Consider the following 19,873-nt stretch of genomic DNA (forward strand, 5'->3'; position numbering starts at 1 on the left):
CTGGCACCTGATATTAGTGACCTGAAGCCTGATGTTAAATTATCAAACGACAAGGTATCTTGTAAATGTTTTTTCCATACTAAGTTAAAGTTGGGCTAATTTTCCATATAAACACATGTGAGGGTTAAATTAGATGCCCCTTTGTAAGTTCTACTGTTCACATTTTTCTTTACATAGTGTCAGATTGGAAGGGGCTCCCCATTCACCACCCTACAGCACTTTTCCCTTTATGCCTGATATGTCTGACTTGCCTTTGCACTCCTTCATTCTGCCTACATTTCTTGGAATATCTCTATTTTACTTCCTCTCTTTAGAATGCTGTATGACTCTGAGTAGCATATACTTTTCAGTCACATAGTTGACAATTATATTTTCATTCAAGAAGAGCGATAACAAATGGTTCTTCACTATGTGTACATGCTCCTTCTTAAGAAAAAGATCCTACTGCAGCATGCTGCAAGGCTTCCCATTATACTTTCATTTCTGCATTAGAGATGTACTTTCTTCCTACTGAGACAGACAATTTGTATTCTGGAAGATTTCTCAAATTTTAATAAAGCAGACTGCGTGCCATTCAACAGAAACCACCCCAGGGTTTGGTAATAATCTAACAGAGGACACTGGAACTGCTGTTAGCTTAGGTTGTTCATGTAATACAACTGTTGCTACTTTATAACATTGCTATACAGTAAGTTACTAGTCTCAGGAAATACATACATCTTAAAGTGTGGAAAATTACATGAAGAAGTGGTTGCTTGAAAAATCCTAAGAGCAACATCTGCTTGCAGATAAATTTGCATTTTTGTTATTTTCTGTGTTATTGTATGCTGTTTAATATGGCAAAAATGAAAGGAAAATATGTAAAATCAGAGAAATATAACTTAGGTCTCTATAACTTCGGAGACAAAGGATGAATAAAAATACTACTTTGACATTTACTTCAATATATTCTCCTACCTTTTGTCTGAACTGTACTCCATGGTTGTCATCTCTGGCTGTAAGGTAGAGGGAGCGAACTTGATTTTGCACGTTGCTATAAAAGGTTGTTTCCCAAAACTGTTGGTTAGTCCAGATAGGATGGTCTTGTACACAGGTGTAAGCAAACTGACTAACTCCAGGTGCTAATTTCTGAAGGCAAAAACATGAAGAATTGACAAACTAGCCCTGTCATTTCGTTTCCTTTAAAGGCTACAGCTTGAGTATTGAAATCCATATATAAAAAAATCAGTTGTACAGACTAAAATATGCAATATATACCATCTTTTGTACTGTAATATGGGAAAGAGAATTTATCTCCAGTTTTGTGCCATTAAAAGATTAACACAGAGGAAGCTTGTATACAATTCTAATGCCAAGGCAAGACATGACTTTCTTGATTCTCAGTAGAAAAATGAGACCTGAGAGGAAGAATTCTGTTATGATAGTACAGAAAACACTACTAATATAAAATATTTTCCTTGCCAACAAAATTGAGTATTTTAATTACCTGGCCCTACCACATAGAAATCAGTATTCAAACAGGTGAAAATTATTTCTAATTTCAGTTAAAAGTCAGAACCTGTGGTAATGAAATCTAAAATGGTTTTAAGTGGCAACTGAGTCCTTCAAATAAGCTGCATTTGTTGCAGCTTAGATAAATTGTTCTCTTCGTTGTTATCTACTGCACTGTATGATCCATAATCCAGCTCCTGAAAGAGTAGTAAATTGGGTATGTTCTTTTGAAGCCACAAGGGTCTGGATTCCCATAAAGCCACAAACGAAACCAGAACTGTTACAGCATTTCTCATGAATGCATCATTTTTTTCAAGTAGGTCTATTTATTTAGGCAGCACTGGTATCCCAGTGAGTTGTTTAATATTCTTGATAACCAAATACAATGAAAGGAAATTTATTTCAATGATCTGAATAATTAAGAATGAAATCTTATTATCATATATTCTTACTTTTTGAAAAAAAGTCCGCAAAAAAAATCTGTGTTGTATACTGCATATAGCAAAAAGGCAGGTAATCTAAATACCTGCTTATGATTATTTCTACAGCAGAACTGAATAATGAAGTACATCATTGGGTGCCTCATTTAACGACTTTCACTCAGACTACTATCCATATCTGAAATATGCACTACATTATTTAGACTTTAAATTTTACTTTAATGATTACATTGCAAACCCCTTTCCTGTAAAGCATAAGTATTACTCTATTTAATATTTATAACTGACCAACTGTACACAACAGCCAGTAAATACAATAATTCCTCAGTCGCCACCCAGGCATTCAATTGGAAGGCTGGGAAATCACAACTGAAAATTTTAAAGTCTGTTTTACAGATTTCTGGTTTTGCAATTCTTCGAACTGTGTTTTCCACACTATGCTCTTCCAAGTACATCATGAACTAAAAGTCCTGATCATGTGCCATGTATTCATTCCCTATCAAAGAGAAGGTCCTTTGAAATGGTACATTTGAGGAAATGGTATGTGACATGCTACTAAAATTTATCCAACTGAAATACCTCCTTGCGATTAACCATCAAAAACTGAGAAATATAGTTTTTATTTAATCATGAAGAATGTAATCAAAATCTCTTGGTAATCTGGTAAGAAATCTAAATGAGTGGAAGATTCAAATGACATTAAATGTGACTTTGTTTATTCAGTACAGACTAAAACAGAAGATGGCTGGTTTGTTAACAGATTCCCAAGTTTCAGTTGGGATGCGGCGTATGGTGGCTCACAGGAAGCGAGAACGGATCGCACAGGAGCAGCTCCCGTGCTTGATCCAGCTGTTAAATCTCAGCACAGGACAGCTCAAACAGCGTCCTGCTGACCTTTGTACTGACTGCTGTGCATCCCTAGAAAAACATCTCAGGCATACAAAATATATGCTAATTCATTACTACATCAAGCCTGTTAATTAGCAGGACAATTAACCGTACATGAAATTGAGTCTTTTAATTGTAAAAAATGAGAAAATGTTGAAACAAAAAACATATAGGAGGACTACCCTTATCCTCCTTTAAAGCTACCTCCTTTAGAGTAATCTTTATCCTTTAACAGCTGTACATATTTCACATCTTTTGCCACTGGTAGGTGCACCCACAGCTAGCTTAAAAAGCTTAGGTTGTTCAGCTGTGGTAATGAACACAGGGCCCACAGAATGGATTTGGTGCAAACATTCACTTAACTAAAAATCCAGATGCACAAAACTTGGTTACAGCGGAATGAGGATGACAGGTGAATCACAGAATATAAATATGGATAACACCTCTTGAAAGCAACAGTTACTGCTAAAGCCACATCATGACTTTTACTTTTATTTACTCTTTATTTTTTCCATTGGCAGTAATTCTCAGTCAGAATACAGCTACAAAAAGGGAATATCACATTAAAAAAACCCAAACACCCCCCCCAAAAAAAAAACCCAAGCAAACAAAACCCCAACAACAACAAAAAACAGCCCCCAAGAAAACAAATAAAACATGTAAATGTCTGTTCAACTCTTAACTCATGCCAATTTGTGTAGTAAATGCTGCACAAAGGAGTGATTTGACTATCAACCTGCTCAGCTGCCTTTGATGCCTCAGCCCAAATCAGATAACTGTGTAAACTATGTGAACAGCGGGTTATCTTTGGCACAACCCCAAAAAAAAGTTTAAAATCATAACCCTACGTCCATAGTAACAGTGTTACAGAAATAAAAATGAGTCAAATGATTTTCACACGGGGACAAACAGGATAGGACAGGAAAGCTGAGGGGCTTTTAAATGCTATTCCTGTGCTCATAATTTAAAACCATTAACAGCCATGTACAAAGCACAATTTTTAAAGGATGGAAATTTATGTTCAAATATAAGGACAGAAATCAACACTGACAGTAACTCCTAGGCAAAGTAAAAATAGTTTGTTTACAAAAGGATGACAGAAAATCCATGAAAAAGCTAAGCAATCCTGAACATTATCCTTCCACATCACCTGTATGTGTTGAAACAAATGGCAGAACCTGCTAGTGGCCAGAACACAGAATCAAAGTCAGGACTTGTAGTTCCAGGCTCAGCTCTGTCAGTTATTTTGGGAAAAATCACTTTGGATTCTCAGCTTGTTTCACTCAGTTTGGTTGTAAAAAACTAATACGAATACCAACCTTAAGAAGTGCACTGCTGCTCCTGTGCAGTCAAAATCCATATCTTGGTACAAATGCATGCATTTCATGAAACTTACAGTTTCTGTATTCTCTACCCTAGGAATGCTTAGACAGTCCATTTCACTAGAATGAAAACTAATCTAATACATCAGAAGGGTCCCAATGTTTGCTGTTTATTCAAAAGAATTTGCTCAGGATTTCTCCAGTTTAAGTAAAACAGTAGTTCAGTGTTTTTCATCATGAAATCCTACATATATTAAAACAAATCTCCACCTATCTTTCCATAGGACAGCTAAACTATACTGATATTTATGTTCCTTCTCCCTGTCCCAATAATTCATTTCTGCCAGACAGAATGAATGTAGGAGGCAGCAAAATAATTTCCTACTTATAAGGGAGGATTTAAGGGCTGACAGCTTAAAAAAGACCTCAGAAGAAAATATGAAATCCTTATTCTAAAGTTGTCTGTATGATAACTTAAATGAACATTCAGCTGTAAGTAGTAATAACCAACAGAAAATGAGTTAACTTCTGCAAAGGACACCGAGTTCCCTCAGTAGACTAATGACACTTAAAACACTCAAGCACTCCTCTCCCAAATTACACACTGTGTGACTATGCAATTTCCTGAATTCAGGAATTACCTTTCCATTATTTCCACCTTACTGAGTGGCACTGGATAATACCTGCCTGGAATTTTCCTGACACTGGATACTTCCGATTCTGAAAATGATACTTGGTGGCTCAGTAAAAAATGTGCAGTGACTCCAAGAATGTAAAACTTACTGTGAGGCGCACGTCCCCAAAGAGCCTCTCTGACATTATATTATTTAGATTGCTTGTTTCTGGAAAAGAAAAGCACGCTTTGTGCTGATCACTCATCAGTCATTATCCTTCACACTACAAAAGCTTAAAGAAGAAAGCAAGTTTATCTAGCAAACCAGAGGATCCAGTTATTGAAGTTGGAAAAAAGAGATACAAAACAAAAAGAGTGAAAAACAATATGAGTATACCTGAGACTGCTTGTCTCACAGGATTTTGCTGCACATCTCTTGGCTATGGAAATTAAGGGGGAATGTCAATAGTACTCTATTTTTTAGAGAAATTCTGTTTACTTCAGAAGTAAACTGGATTTTTGTCTCCAATTTATATCCTAGGTTATAATTCTGGATATTTTTAGTGAGAAGAGGAAGGAAGAGAGGTGAGAAGAAGGTTGCTGCTGAATGCAAAGAATAGCTTCCCACTCAGCTCTTCGAGGAATCCCTGTGCTATGGGTTATCGGCTTGATTTCTGTGCAAAAGCTATTGCAACACCATGGAAATTACCCACCAATCTTCTTTGCATACCAAAGGAGAACACAGAACTTCCCCTCTCTTATTGTGTAAGGTTTGCCCTGGAAGTCTGCAAGTGTAAGCAGGACATCGTGACACTGCTACTTTAAAGAGTTACTCCCCATCTAGGAGCTGTTTATATAGACATTCAGTCAATTACCATCTATTGCATATCATGACTAGGTACTGCTTACTGTAGGCAACATACCGCTCCTCCCCAAGAGGATGTAAACCAAGTTCTGCATATGAACATATTCTAAGTGCCAGTCCTGCATTCAGACCTATGTTGTGTTCACATAGATATATGGTAAGTTCAAAAAGACTCCAAAGAAGTCCCACAGGAACAACCTATAAAAATTGACCTATTTGTCTATATATTACTTGCATACAACACTCCATCACACAATGCACGAGTTTCATTATTTATCATGGGACACACTCAAACAAGTGTAAGTGTGTGTGAATATGTTTTCAGGTTTGACTGAGCACTGCATGGATAATATCAGTAAAAAAATACAATTCAATAAATGGTTTTCCCATTTGGTCTAAAATATAAGATTATACTTGCATGCACTGGACACACAAATACAGGGAAAGGTCATAAAACCATAAAGTAAGAATTGTGAAGTGTCTGTGTTGTTTATTGGTTTTGTCTGTTTGTTTTTTAAAAAATTGATGGTGTATTAGAAAAACAAACAAACAAAAACAACCCATCAAAATACTATATCAGGCTGCTTCTCAGCCTGAAAACCTCAGCAACAAACAAGAAAACAATTTGCCACCTCTGCTGACTTTAGAAAGCCACCAGACAAGATTGGACTCAAGACTGATGCACATTTTAAAATACTTTCAAAGTGTGAGTAGCAAAGTGGTTTATTACACTGTTTATCTACTATTATTTCACCATGAAAAATAAAAGAAAGGCCACCTTACTTATAATTCAGTGCTACCAAATCACAGACAGGTACACTAAACCAGCAGAGGGCAATAGAATTCTAGAATTTTACAAAATTGGGATGTAATTCTGGATGGAGCTTTATTTATTATATACATTATCTGGCAAAAGTGACTTAAACATCTAACTACTTTAATCCCAGACTCCTGAAGATCATACATAATTTACTATATATTACTTAAAGCCATACAGAATATCTTGGTGATTTCTATATAGATGTGTCTAGAGAGACAGATATATGGTAATACACAGATATACACAACATTAAATAATGCACAAAAACATACTTCTCCTATTTCCAAAGAGATTACAAAAAGATTTACAAAGTTCTGTTATATGTAGAACACACTAAGGAAACTAAAATAATCTTGAATGAAGAATGTTCAGAACCCGCAAAAAAGAAAGCGAGAAATTCCCAATTTTAAATAAGGTTAAGTTCCAAGCAGTGGATAAGAAATACATTGTTTTTTCCCCTATCTACAGAATATTAAAGTATTTTTTAAAAATCTAATTTCATTATAGAGATTACCATGACTCTATTCATCAAGATTTAATTCCATTAGTTAAGTTAAAGATTTCACAAAATCTCAGTTGCAGTGTTGAATCCATCTGCATAGTTTTTGAAATTGTGACACAGCTATTTTGAAAATCTTCTAAAATGTCACCATATTCCTTTGGCATCAGTTGGTTCAGCAGTGAGAGTGCACCCGGGTGACTGCATTGGAATGGTGGTGTTGGCTCTACCCACAAACAGCAGCTCCCAGCAACAAAGTTGTTTTCCAGGTTCTATGCTGAGAAACAAACCAACCAACCAAGCCTGTAAATCTCAGGAGTTTATGCTTTTATTTATGTTCTGAAAGTGGTTCTTAGATTTACTGATGACCTGATATGAAATTTAAAGCCCAGTTCATAAAGCATCTCAGTAATCCTCGAAACAGTAATAAAGTAATTATTTTCAAGTTCTTTTGTCACTTCCTTCTAGTATTTCTTTAATTACTGTTTTCCTTCTTCAGCTTTCTCCGTCTTCAGTGGTAAAAATCTCTCTGAAATTATCTCAGTATACAGCATTTCCTTATCTGAAGAAACTGTTAAAACAAGAGTCTTCAAGTAGGCCTCAAGAACAGGATCAGCAAAATAGTCAGGAAGATATAAGAATAAAATACAGAATATAAATTGCAAATTAATAATAAATATATATATAATAGTAGTAGATTTCATCTTGGCAATACAAATTATATATTCTACATCATTCAGAGAGGATTGGCAAAAATGGGAAGAGCAATATGATGAAGAATAACATACGAGAAACTTGTATCTATTGCACTCTGAGGGAAGTAATTTAAAAGATTAAATGAAGATCCAGTCTCATCAACAGGCAAAGAAAATGATTATGGAGGTGCTGGATGCAAGTGCATTACCAGGATACCATAGGGAGCTCTTCTGGCAAATCACAGGATCCAGATATAGCATGAGGAACAGGAGAGATACAACATCTGCCAAATAAATTCTTACTGGCAGGAGTGTTTTGAACTAAGGACAAAGAGCTGATGTGGTATTCCCAAGCTCAGCAAGCTAGTGGTGAATCAGAAGCAGCGAAGACGAGGATCCTAACAAGAATTTTAACTGTAGGAACCAATATGAAAGATAAAGCAGCAAGAGGATAAAATGCAGGGATGTGGATGAAAACAACAGTAGCAGATACTTCAATTACGGGCTTGAATCATTGAGAGCATAATAATGTGTATGGGTGAAGGGGGAAACTGTTAAGACAGGAAAGCTTTTGTGACACCCCAAATTTTTGGCCAAACCCAGTTTAAACTGTTGGTGAGATATCTGGTAAGGCAATACAGAAATTCCCACAAAAGCAGGCGATATACGTAAATATATTAGCAACTTATCTCCCCTATCATCTGTAAGCATTTGCTCTCTTGTGAAAACATAAAATAATGCTGCTCCAATCATGAGAGATGATAATGCCTCAATGAAACTCAGTTCAAGAAAAGAAACTGCATTTTAACAAAGAAAATTAAGTTCCATTCTAGTGGAATAAGGAGGCACTCATCAGGAGGTGAAGCTGAACTTACAGATATGGAAAATGCATGGGACTCAGTTACTTCAGATTTGCATTCCTTCACTTCAAGGCCAGAAGCTTTACCAAACATTTTAATTAAACCAGCAGAAATTCTTTCATGGTGAAGATTTTAAATGAAGCAGTATTTCTGTAACACTGTAATCCCTCCTAAAAATAACAACAATGTAGAGAGATGGGCTATAACCAAATTAAAATTGCTGCAGTCAAACCAGAGTTCTGTATCATTGCTAGAAAATGAGTTCAAGTAGAAATAAGAATAGTTTCAAATTATGTAATCCAATGCTTGTGGGAATACAATGGAAAGGTTTCTGTTTATTCTAGGAGTCAGTTCCTCACTTAAAGAACTAAACATTTACTACAACATCTATCTTTACTTCTTATTTTAATTGGGGAAGAGTGGGCAGGTTTTTTTGTTGGTTTTGTTTGTTCGTTTGTTTTTTCCTGACCAAATACTTCCTCCCACAAACCACTAAGGAAAGGAATTGCAGATTGCAAAGTTCTTTAAAATGTTTCTCATGATGTTATCATTCTGGGAAAGCAAGCTTCTTCAACAGAGCAAATTTACTACAGTAATTCATTTCAAAAATTCCTTGTAATGACACATTAAAAAAATCCTGTAGTTGGTCTCTCCCACTAATGTGCTAAACCCTCATATTACACTTTCATATTTTATTTCATCCAGATTACTTTTCACCTAAAAGTAGTTTTGGAAGTGAGATCTGCTCTACCTGCAAAGACATAGAATCTGTTCTACATGCATGTATTATGTATTTATTCACAACCGAACTACACTAATGAAAATCTTAAGGATCAAAGATTACATTTTGGCATCTGTGTTTGCAAATGATACTGCAAAACCACCCAGCCACAGTTAACAAGAATCCCCAGATCCCTGTTTTAATTTTGTCCTGGTTTTGTCTGGGATAGAATAAATTAATAGTGCCATGTTTTGGGTATAGAATGAGAATAATGTTGATCATACACTGATGTTTTAGTTGTTGCTAAGTAGTCAAGGACTATTCAGCTTCTCGTGTCGTCCTACCAGGTACACAAGAAGCTGGGAGTGGGCACAGCCAGGACAGCTGACCCAAACTGGCCAAAGAGATACTCCATACCATACGATGTCATGCTCACTATATAATTTGGGGGAAGGTGGTTGGCGGAACCACTGTTTGGGGACAGGCTGAGCAAGCATTGATCACCGGATGGTGAGCAAATGCATTGTGCATCACTTGTTATTATTGGTATTATTATTTTCCTTTTCTGTCCTATTAAATGGTCTTTGTCTTAATTTATGAGCTTTCATTTTTTTTCCAATTCTCTCCTCCATCCCACTGGGGATATGAACGAATGGTTGTGTGTGGTGTTTAGCTGCTTGCTGGGTAAAACAACAAGAAACGTTAAAAATATTTTTGCTTTTACAAAAATAAAAATAAAATTAAAAAAAAAATAACGAACTTATAATCTTTATAAGGAAGGAACTTATAGTGGATTTAATAAAAAACCTTGACTGGAAGAGTGTTTGGAAATATTGGCAGAACTTTGACCATCACCTTACTATTCTCTTCCATGACCCCACTCCTATTCATAAGCACCTGCCAAGTAGCCACATTATCCTCTCTCAAAATTCAATAAAAAACTGCTTTTATGTCATGTCTATAAGAGCTTTTAGCCATAGTTAACACACTGGTGGACAGAAGCACCAACAATATTGATGACTAATACTGCACCACAGCTTCCTTGCAGTGCCTCAAACTGTCTGGCTTCAAGTATTATTATTTATTTCAAATTCATATTATAAGCTCTTGAGGATAAGGATCTTTGTGTGCATTTGTACAAAAGCAAGACCGGCAGTTTGGTCGATAATTATGGCTCCTGGATCCTCCAGTAATGCAAATAATGCTAATATACACATTGATAATATTGTAAAATATCTTAAATCGGTCTTTTGCCTGTCAACTTGGATATGTGCAAAATGAGTAAGATGTCTGAAAGAAGAATTAAGTGAGACAATACATGGAAATGCAATTTATATATTAAGATTTTAAAATCTAGCTTATATTGTAAACATACTGTGTGGTGTTTTAAGCTACACTAGCATCAGAAGTCTAGGAACTGACCTCGATGTAAAGGATAAAAATGTATTTTTTCCTTACAAAATATGAATCATGTGAAAGGATTAACATCCAACCCCATCCCTGCAAAAAGGGCATGTATGTCATGCCCTTTTAGACTTTTCACTAACATTACCACTCACTCATTCCTAACAAGCCAGACTGGTATCCAAGTTGAACCATTACAATCTCTGCTGATAAGAAGAAGCATTAGGACTCTGAGAGAGAAAGAACAGCATCATCCAACGATGAAAGCTAACACATATTCTTTTGATACTTATTACTTCATTTGAAGAACTGCAGAAAAAGCCACCTTCTCTCCTGTGTAATGTCCTTAAATACACTGCTGTTTGTTTTACAAGAGTTACGTAAAAATTAGGAACCACTTAAAGTCCACCTACACATATTTTCTTATGTGGTTCAGCTTCTTCCATAGTTTGCACTATATGATACAGGCATGTTCTTGCTGGTTTTTAGGCATACAACTTCATGCATTTCTACATTTGAGAGATTACCATTCTGAGAAAGGATAAATAAGTATAGCATTGAAAATAATGTTATTTAACACAATTTCAGTCACAAAAACATTTTCATAGACTAAGATAGTATCAGAACTGTCAGAATAGAGATACAAGAAAAAAAATTAATGGAAGCAGACAAAACTTCTTGCCAAGACAATAATGGAAGCCTTTCAGGATGGGAGTTTCCTAAATTAAAGCCAATGATTCAAGAGTGGAGAATTTTAAAGTAGAAGTGATTTCATCCCAAGCACATCAGAGTAAGACAGAAATGTCTGGAAGGAAAAACAGCAACAGGATAGATTGAAAATATTTCAGTATAGAAAGCTAATGCATTACAGGAAGTCTTTCTAACTTTATAGAAGATTAACAGCATGTTGATGTTTACGAGAATTACTTGTGCCAATAGCAATTGTGCAGAAATACAAGTTAAGAATGAAAACTCAAACGTCAAAAGCCCACTAATTTTGCTCTTCAAAATTAACTGCATCATTCACTAACTTTATATAATTCCCTGGTATTTACACTAATTCTAAAATATATTATTATTTGTTATAAATTAACAGAGATAATATTCCACTGTGTTTCACAGTACAATTGGATCAATATTCCACTTATTCCAGTTGATACTAACTGTAAAATTTGATAAAGACATAAAAATGGAATCCATTCTTCTCCCATCAACACAGATTTCTACATCAGCCTTACATTAGGCAGCTTCTCTGCGACTTCGTAGCTGATGCTACACAACAGGGAGCATGTTCCAAATGATGATGCGTCTGTTACATAACTAACCTTGGATTGGGTCTCTCTTGGAAAAGCATTTGATGGTAATAGTCAAAATATGATAAACTACTCTGAATTTCTCTAGCACTGCCTCTTTAATCTTCAGAGAAAGCCTTTATCCTTATTACTGGGAATCCTTCCCACACCTAACAGGCTCTGGAGTAAAGTGGTCATTTATTTAGGCATTTCAAGGAGTAAAGGCTTTCTTCCATTGGATGTCTGTCATAACTGTTACTGAAAATATGGTAATTCATTTGAACTAGAAAAAGTACACTCTCAAATGAATTTCATTTTATTACTATGCTACGCAAAGGAGCACATATATTTCACTGTGGAAAACATCAATTACTTATATTGGTGTCTTAACATGGAATACTTCCAGATTTGCATTTTATCATTAACTTAATTTTTTTTTCTTAAGTCACAGTTTTGTACTCACCTTTTTAAAAAAACCCTAAACAAACTTAAACAAAACCCGCTTAAATAAACACGGACTAATGTATTTTTCATCTAGAAAAAGCAACTGGGATAATTCCTAAAATGACTGGAATAAATATATTAAAAAGTGTTAAGTAAAATGATTTAACAAATTTTGGTAATCTTTTAAAAACACTGAATAAAGCAATCCTCCTATTTTATGTGATTCTATTTCCTTCTCAATAGAGAAAGGCATAGATGTGTGGACTACAAATGATAAATGGGCAGACATGCAGATGAACAGCCGAACAATAGCTAGAGATTTCATCTAGCACTAGCCTGCAAAATGCTTTTCTGTTTCATTGCAAGTTCTAGAACAAAATCAGCATCACTATCCAACTGAAATATTATTCAAAAATTGGTGGTTTACAAGCAATTAAAAAAAAAAAAATCAATCCTTCCTTCCATCCTCCCAATAATTATGTAATTTGTTCACCTAAAATTATGAGGCGGTCTCCAATGCATCTCACAATGTTATGCTAGATGATGAATGTCAGGGTTAATGTAATACATCCTATCTGTGAGACAGTTCAGCGCATTTGGGTTATTTTTGCTGAAACCAGATCAGTGCTCTCCAAGTGTACAGGAAGCCATTAAAACCAACAAATGACTCTGAAATCTAAATGAAATACTTATACTGCTCTGGCTACTGCAATTTAAATAAATGCTCATCTATAAAATACATATGTTCACTCAAGATTACTACACAGAACGAATTCTACTTTCAGAACAGTATATTTATTATATCACTTCCTGTATTCAAACACAGTTGATCAGAACTGTCATTTCTGAATGCCAAGTAACAAAAATTTCCAGATGCATTACTATTGACTATGTAATGTGGATGATTATACACAAATGAAGGATATAATTTTAATTACAAAAGTTTGAAAAAAAAAAAATCCCCTTGAAGTGAGAACATTGTACTACAATCTGCACATTCAGATTCTGCAAGGGTTGAGGGGTGCAAGAAGGAATGTTTGATCTGACTGCCAAACGTCATCTTGGTTGAAAAGGGAGGAAAGATGGAGACCTGGCAAAGACCAACAGTGAGGACGGGAGATTTGCTCCCTCTGCTTGTTGTCCATCAGACAGGCTGAGGCTGGTGCCTACCATTGATCACCACTCCTGCTGCACACTAAACCTTCGAGAAATGCACTGCAGCTACACGACATCTTGCTGCAATGGCAAAGAGACATAACTGAAACAAGATTGTCCAAATACCGTGAATGTCACAGTGCCAGGTCTCGACTGTCAAACTGTCTTCCTTGATGAGTTAATAAAATGAAAATATTATTAACATACACCCTTTTCATTTTGTCCTTTCTTCCCACATTTAGAAAAAGATCTATTTTCTGCAGCAGCAGGGAATACTACATTTCTATTCTATACACAGAAAAAGTGATCGCATCCCAAATAAGCATGGGTCATCCCTACCAAAAAAACATGGAAAAATTCTTTTATCTTCATGTATAAATACATTTTATTTACATTGTTTCAATTTAAACAAAATTCCAACAGTATTACTAATGGTAAACTAAACCCTTTTTCTAAACCCAGAAGCAAAAGATGTGTTTGTTTTTCTGACATTAACAGTACCCATCAAAGTCTACTGTCACTGATGAGTCACATTTTACTAGCAGTTCATGTCCAATATTTAAAATTTTTGAAAAGCATTGTGACTATTTTTTCTAGAAAAATTCAATTATTTCTCCAGGCCACAAATATGCAACCAGTACTGACTTCCTGTCTATGAATTTAATCCCACCAGCTACGAGTGCAATCAAATCCTGCCTGATCAAGTTTCACAACAGATCACTCACCAGACTTCAGGAGCTGGAATTCTGACATTTCACCAGACAGCCCAAGAGCTGATAGCATGCTGTACACAGAGTGATGTTTCTTGTTATTTTAATTAGATGCATGTAGAAATACCCTACACTAATCTTTACACAAGCAAAGACATCTTGTCTGTCTCACAAGACCTGTTAGATCATGCAAGCTTGTTCCTTTCTATGTATTTTTTACTGTTTTCCCAATAATATTTTAAAATACCTCAAGGCTAGAGTATTCACTGCTTCATGAGAAGACAATTCCAGAATCTAACCAACACCACCTCTAGGGTTATGTTTCTCTTACTACTCAGTTTCTTGGTTTCATCTGCCAGACTTACAGGAAAACACATCCTTCTCATCATTTATACACCTCAAACACTTGGTGTCTGCACTATGTGTGGCCACATACACTAAATCTGTTTAGGTAATTGTCTCATTAGTGCTCTGCTTTGTGTTAGGTAAAAAAAATGAAACTTAACATTTCATATACACAATAGGTCTTTCACAAAGGAACTGTGATGTTATGTAACAACTTCTTATTTCATTTGAACAGGAATTACATTAACAATAAAATGCTGTGACATGAAATCCCATCATAATTTCCCATCAAAGTGCTATCGCAAACATAGTTTGTAAAATATATATTAGACTGATATAACTCTACAACATTTTCAGATTTACAGGCTTTCTCACTGATAATTCAATTTGAAATACCACCTGTGCAGTAATACCAATGCACACACAAATCAAATTCTGGTCTACTCCTGGCTGCCAAGAACTTTGTGCAGTTCCAACAAGGCTAGGTGAAATAATATTTAGTATGCTGCTGGAATTAAACATGGTATCCTGCTAATAGAAACTTCAATAAAAACAAGTACATACTACTTAACCATTCTTTGGAATTCAGAAACACAATGACACTTGTAGCAGAAGACAGACAGTTCTGCATATTGAAGCAACAGGATTAGAATAACTATGCTCTGCCTGTAAAAAAATGAAAGGCAGCTTCAAGTGTGTGTGTGTATGTGCATGTGAATGTAAACTACACTCTATATAGTAATTAAATAAAATTGACAAGCAACTCAGCAGAAAAGGCCATGACATAGTTTGACAGTGCAAACATACCAGTTTTCCTGAAGGTATTTTAATAAAAGACAAATAGTCCCCCAAATGACCTTAATTTTAGTTTGTACATTCCTCTGGACTTATCAGAGACAGAACAGCAATATGCTGTGTTAAGCAACAAAACTTTAATCAGTCTATCTAAGATTTTGGTAAAGGGAAACCCAGTGAAAAGAGAACTTGTAAACTGTTAATACATTAAAAAGCAGGGAGCTCAAGGGAGAAAAGTAAAGCAGCAGGATTTAGTATTATTTCTCCCCGAAACAGGAGAAGAGGAACATTAGTTTAGTGTAACTCTAGAACAGGAACCCCTGAAAGGGTTATAGAGATGTTAAAGGGTTGAAAAATGCCACCCATTTTTCTTAAATTAAGGAATACTGATACAGAACATTGTTTCTACGCAGGTTCATGCCAGGTAGAACACACTTACTCCAGTCTAGGATATTATCTTGAAAACCTCTAGAGAAACTGAAAAATGCTGCAAAATGTTTATTTTTTGCTTGAATTTGAAACAGAACCTTAAACTGTTAATTTTAACTAATCACTGCAAAGTTTGTCCACTGATCTTGTGTTCTGAACAACACAGTTCGTGTTTAGTAGGAATAGTTTCATATCAAAATAAGTACTTTTGCCAAAGAATTGTATCTAATGGGACATACCAAAGGGGGCCATCATTGAACCTGAGGATTAGATCTGGGAAAAACAAAATTCTTTTTCTATTATGCATTAACAGCTGGCTTTTGTAAGTTAGCAGTCAGGTTACTTGAATTTTTAATTCAGGTCTGGAACACTAAAAAAATGATAATGTTTCTTACATCCGGGGGCTCACAGTTTTCTAAGTGTATAGGTTATTTCAGAGAACTTTTTGTGAGAGAAATGGTGTGAGACCTCAGTACTCCTACCAAAAATACAAGCGTAAAGAAGAAATTACTTAAAGATATTCTATATTCAATCCAGCTTTTGGCTCTCCTTGATTATGAAATTAAAACTTATTGAAGCTTATTTCAACACTGTTCAACTACTCTGTGCAAAAAAAAGTAGTATTATTTTTACTGCCTTTTTTTTTTTTTCTACTTGAGTAAACTTTACCAAATGAGGAATCTAACCAAACTGCTACAACACCCCAAAATACTCTCCATACCTTCCAACATAAAGAGCTTTGTGGACTTTCTTGGACATTTTTATTAGAAGAATTAAAAATCAGAAAACAAAACAAAACTAAAGTCAACTTTTCTTCATAATGTAGGATTAATGCAGTAGTAAGAATAAAATAGGGAAATGGAAAATCTCTATAGCTCATTAGCTCTTTCTCCAAATTAGGTATTAGTGGCAGCAACAAATGACAAACAACTCATTATTCTACTACTCAAGGACTTAAAAGAGATTGAACAAAAAAAAGATGAACTTGTAATTAACGACGGGAGAAAGTTTGTTTGCCGGGATTGAAAAACTCCATGTTTTACCATGCTAGCTTATATAAGAGAATGAAAATATTCTGTAGACTCCAGCAAGCAGCCTTGTGGTATTATGTACAGCTCTCAAATAAAGCCCATTTAACTTTTTCAAAGATCAAACACAATGCAAGAAAAGAAAACAAACAAACGAAACACAAAAATTTGAAAGCAAATATACAGATAAAACAAACTGACATTAACAACTACGCAGACTGAAAACCTAACATGTACTTTTTGGCCGATGCTTAACATGCGAAATTAAACAAAAAAGCACTTTAATGAAGTTTTTTCACAGTAATATCAGAAATTGTTCTTTTCAGTTATTTTGTTGACTAGTTACAATTCAATGATAATCCTCTAACACATTATATAAACCTGCATTTAGTTCTGGTTAAGTTTTTCACAATCATCATAACCCAATATCATTAAGTTTAATTCTGAAGCAATGTCCATAATACCCTATTAAAAGATTTCCATTGGCATAAATGAATTTTACAATGAACCACCTAACCTGCCTGTCCTGTCATCACTTTCTTCATTTTAACAAGGCATGTAACTTAAATAAATACAGAATAGAGTGGTTTTCATTAAAACTCACCCTATAAAAAGCAGTCGTCAGGGGTAGCAATGCTGCAGCAATGGTGTATTCTTCCGAAGATGAACAATCCTTCAAGAAAAACACATGAAGAAAATAAGCAAAACCATTTTCAATGTCATAAATTGTAATTTAATTTCTGCCTTATGGAGTCCCTCTGGTATCTTTTCTATACACAATGTAAGTTTTAATCACTTGACATCATGTAGAATAACATATATTTATGTATGCGTGTCTGTGTTCACATAAATATCTTCTGCCTAATTCTGCTAGATAGGTATTGCTATGATACTTCCCATTTAAGGAATTTATTAGCACCTTTGTCACTCCCGTGTCTGAAATATAATTTCACCACCATGATCTGCATATAAAAAGGAAAGTATTCCTTGTTGAGGAAACAACAAAAATGTAGCTTAATTCCATCTGGGTCAGCAGCAAATCTGACTAAATGGAAGTGATGTGATGACCAAAGAACGTACTTTCAGAGAACTTACAAAAAGAAATTGACATTTCACATGAAATAATCACCTCTACAAAGTTTGGCACAAGGTTAACTTTAAAAGAAGATGAAAACCCATTCTCTTCGCAGTCTAAGAATGAATCACTCAACAATCAAGTGTGTCGTTTGTGTCTCTCTAAGCTGAAAAGGGTATGACAAAGTAAATGAACTAGTAATTACAATGATGAAAATAGTGATTTTATTATGGAAGTATTTTAAAAGAAACCAGAATTGGAATGTAACTTAATATTTAAAAAACAAACTACTTGCATTTTTAAGACTTTATTTAAAAAAAAAAAAAATAGAACAAAAAAATACTCAACAAGAGTTTAAAAAGTTACTTTTTTTTTTTAAAGTGTCTAGCTTTTTTTCATTAGCTCTTTTTCCTGGTACTGAAGAACACAATAATGCACATAATTCTACTAAACAAATGTATCACTGCTGTGCCCCTGGATGATGAATGGCGAAACAACATTTCCATTTGAACAATTCATTTCAATATATATTTTTAACATTCATTCTTGCAATGGGTACTCTCCAAATCAAACCACACTCTTATTAAGTATCTATAACATCTGACCAAATTCCAAAATTGAAACATGTCAAGTGTTTCTCTGCCAGACTTTTCCTTTATACCTTCATCTCATTTCAGAGTTCTCTAAAACACAGCAACTAGCAAAAAGTTGGCACCAGCCAACTGTGACAACACAAATAGAAAATCTGCATTACAGGAACAATCATGTTAAGGATCATTAGGATGTTATTTGCATTCATCTCACTCTTCTTTCTTAAATGGCTGTTGAGTGATTCTGCTGGTTTAAAACAATAAGACCAAAAAACTCATCACAAGACTATTTTACTTCTCATGGACTTTAAAAGTGCGTTTCATCCTTTGTGGTTTTCCAGAAATGAATACTTCATCTTCTACTACTTTAATCAAGCTCACCTAAATGGAACACCAATGTCCATGCACAGTACTATACAGTAGCATTTAGAAAACTACTGACATATGTATTCTCAAAAGGGGCTACAACAAATTAATAGATGTGAAGCTGTATTCCTGCACAGTTACTGAAGGCTTCAAAATGTCTAACTCTGCATGTGTGCTAACTGTGCATGGAAAACACTTCACACTTCATAACACATTCCGATCTGGTAGAGGAAAACAGTAAGAAAAGTGGACACCAAGAAACTCAACATATGTTTTAATGACGCCTTTCAGTATTGTGGTATCTATATAAAAAACCCGAATTAGTTTGTAAGATGTCAAAACAGTAAGACTAAAGGACAGTGTCAGCTGGTTTTGATTTCCAGTTTCTGCATTATTTCCTATTATTATCTATATCCTTGACCTCCACTTGGAATTTAGCACATGCATTTCTAGTTTAATAAAAAGATATGATAAATACTGTTAGTACTTTTTCACTTAATCAGAAAACTTCCCATTTAAAATATGACTTTACAACCTTTAGGAATGCTCAACAGTTTTCAAAGAAATAAATAATCTTATTTGTGGATGTGCTTATTTATAACCAGGTATAAAATGATCCATCCTCATACTTTCAAATTATCTACCTAGTCCCTTAGCTCAAATTATTTGTAAGAGTTTTGACTTTTATCCAAAATATACATAAAAATATCTTTATAAAAACTGAGCAATGTATCTTCACCTAGAGAGCATTCAATACTCCAAGAGCTAACATATGTCTCAAAGATATATATCATCACCACATAAACAACACAGTAGATTATTTTTCCATTCCTTCTCGAAAGTATGAAATTCTTCACATATTTTATGTCAGCAATACCCCCTGGACTTGTAGTATGGAGGTATTATCTATTTTTTTCCTTCTCCAGCATGTGACAAGCAATGAAAAATAATCTCAGTTAGGAATAGACTATCATACTGCTGTTTTAAGAACAGTGAAATTAATTGTCTATCTGCTTTGTAGCTGCA

The 19,873-nt window shown here is 34.8% G+C and overlaps 1 protein-coding gene across 11 annotated transcripts in view; it reads right to left on the reverse strand.

The window, feature by feature from the left end:
- Nucleotides 1-19,873, reverse strand: part of SBF2 (SET binding factor 2) — a 269,359-nt gene that overhangs the window by 56,796 nt on the left and 192,690 nt on the right. For all 11 annotated transcript variants that reach the window (XM_065066151.1, XM_065066158.1, XM_065066154.1 and 8 more), the window contains 2 exons: nucleotides 17,421-17,489; nucleotides 958-1,128 (listed from right to left, as the gene is read on the reverse strand). In XM_065066151.1, the coding sequence (XP_064922223.1) occupies nucleotides 958-1,128; nucleotides 17,421-17,489 (240 nt within the window). The remainder of the gene's footprint in view (nucleotides 1-957; nucleotides 1,129-17,420; nucleotides 17,490-19,873) is intronic.

The sequence above is a fragment of the Columba livia genome, chromosome 5 (genome assembly GCF_036013475.1).
Source record: "Columba livia isolate bColLiv1 breed racing homer chromosome 5, bColLiv1.pat.W.v2, whole genome shotgun sequence".
Lineage (NCBI taxonomy): Eukaryota > Metazoa > Chordata > Aves > Columbiformes > Columbidae > Columba > Columba livia.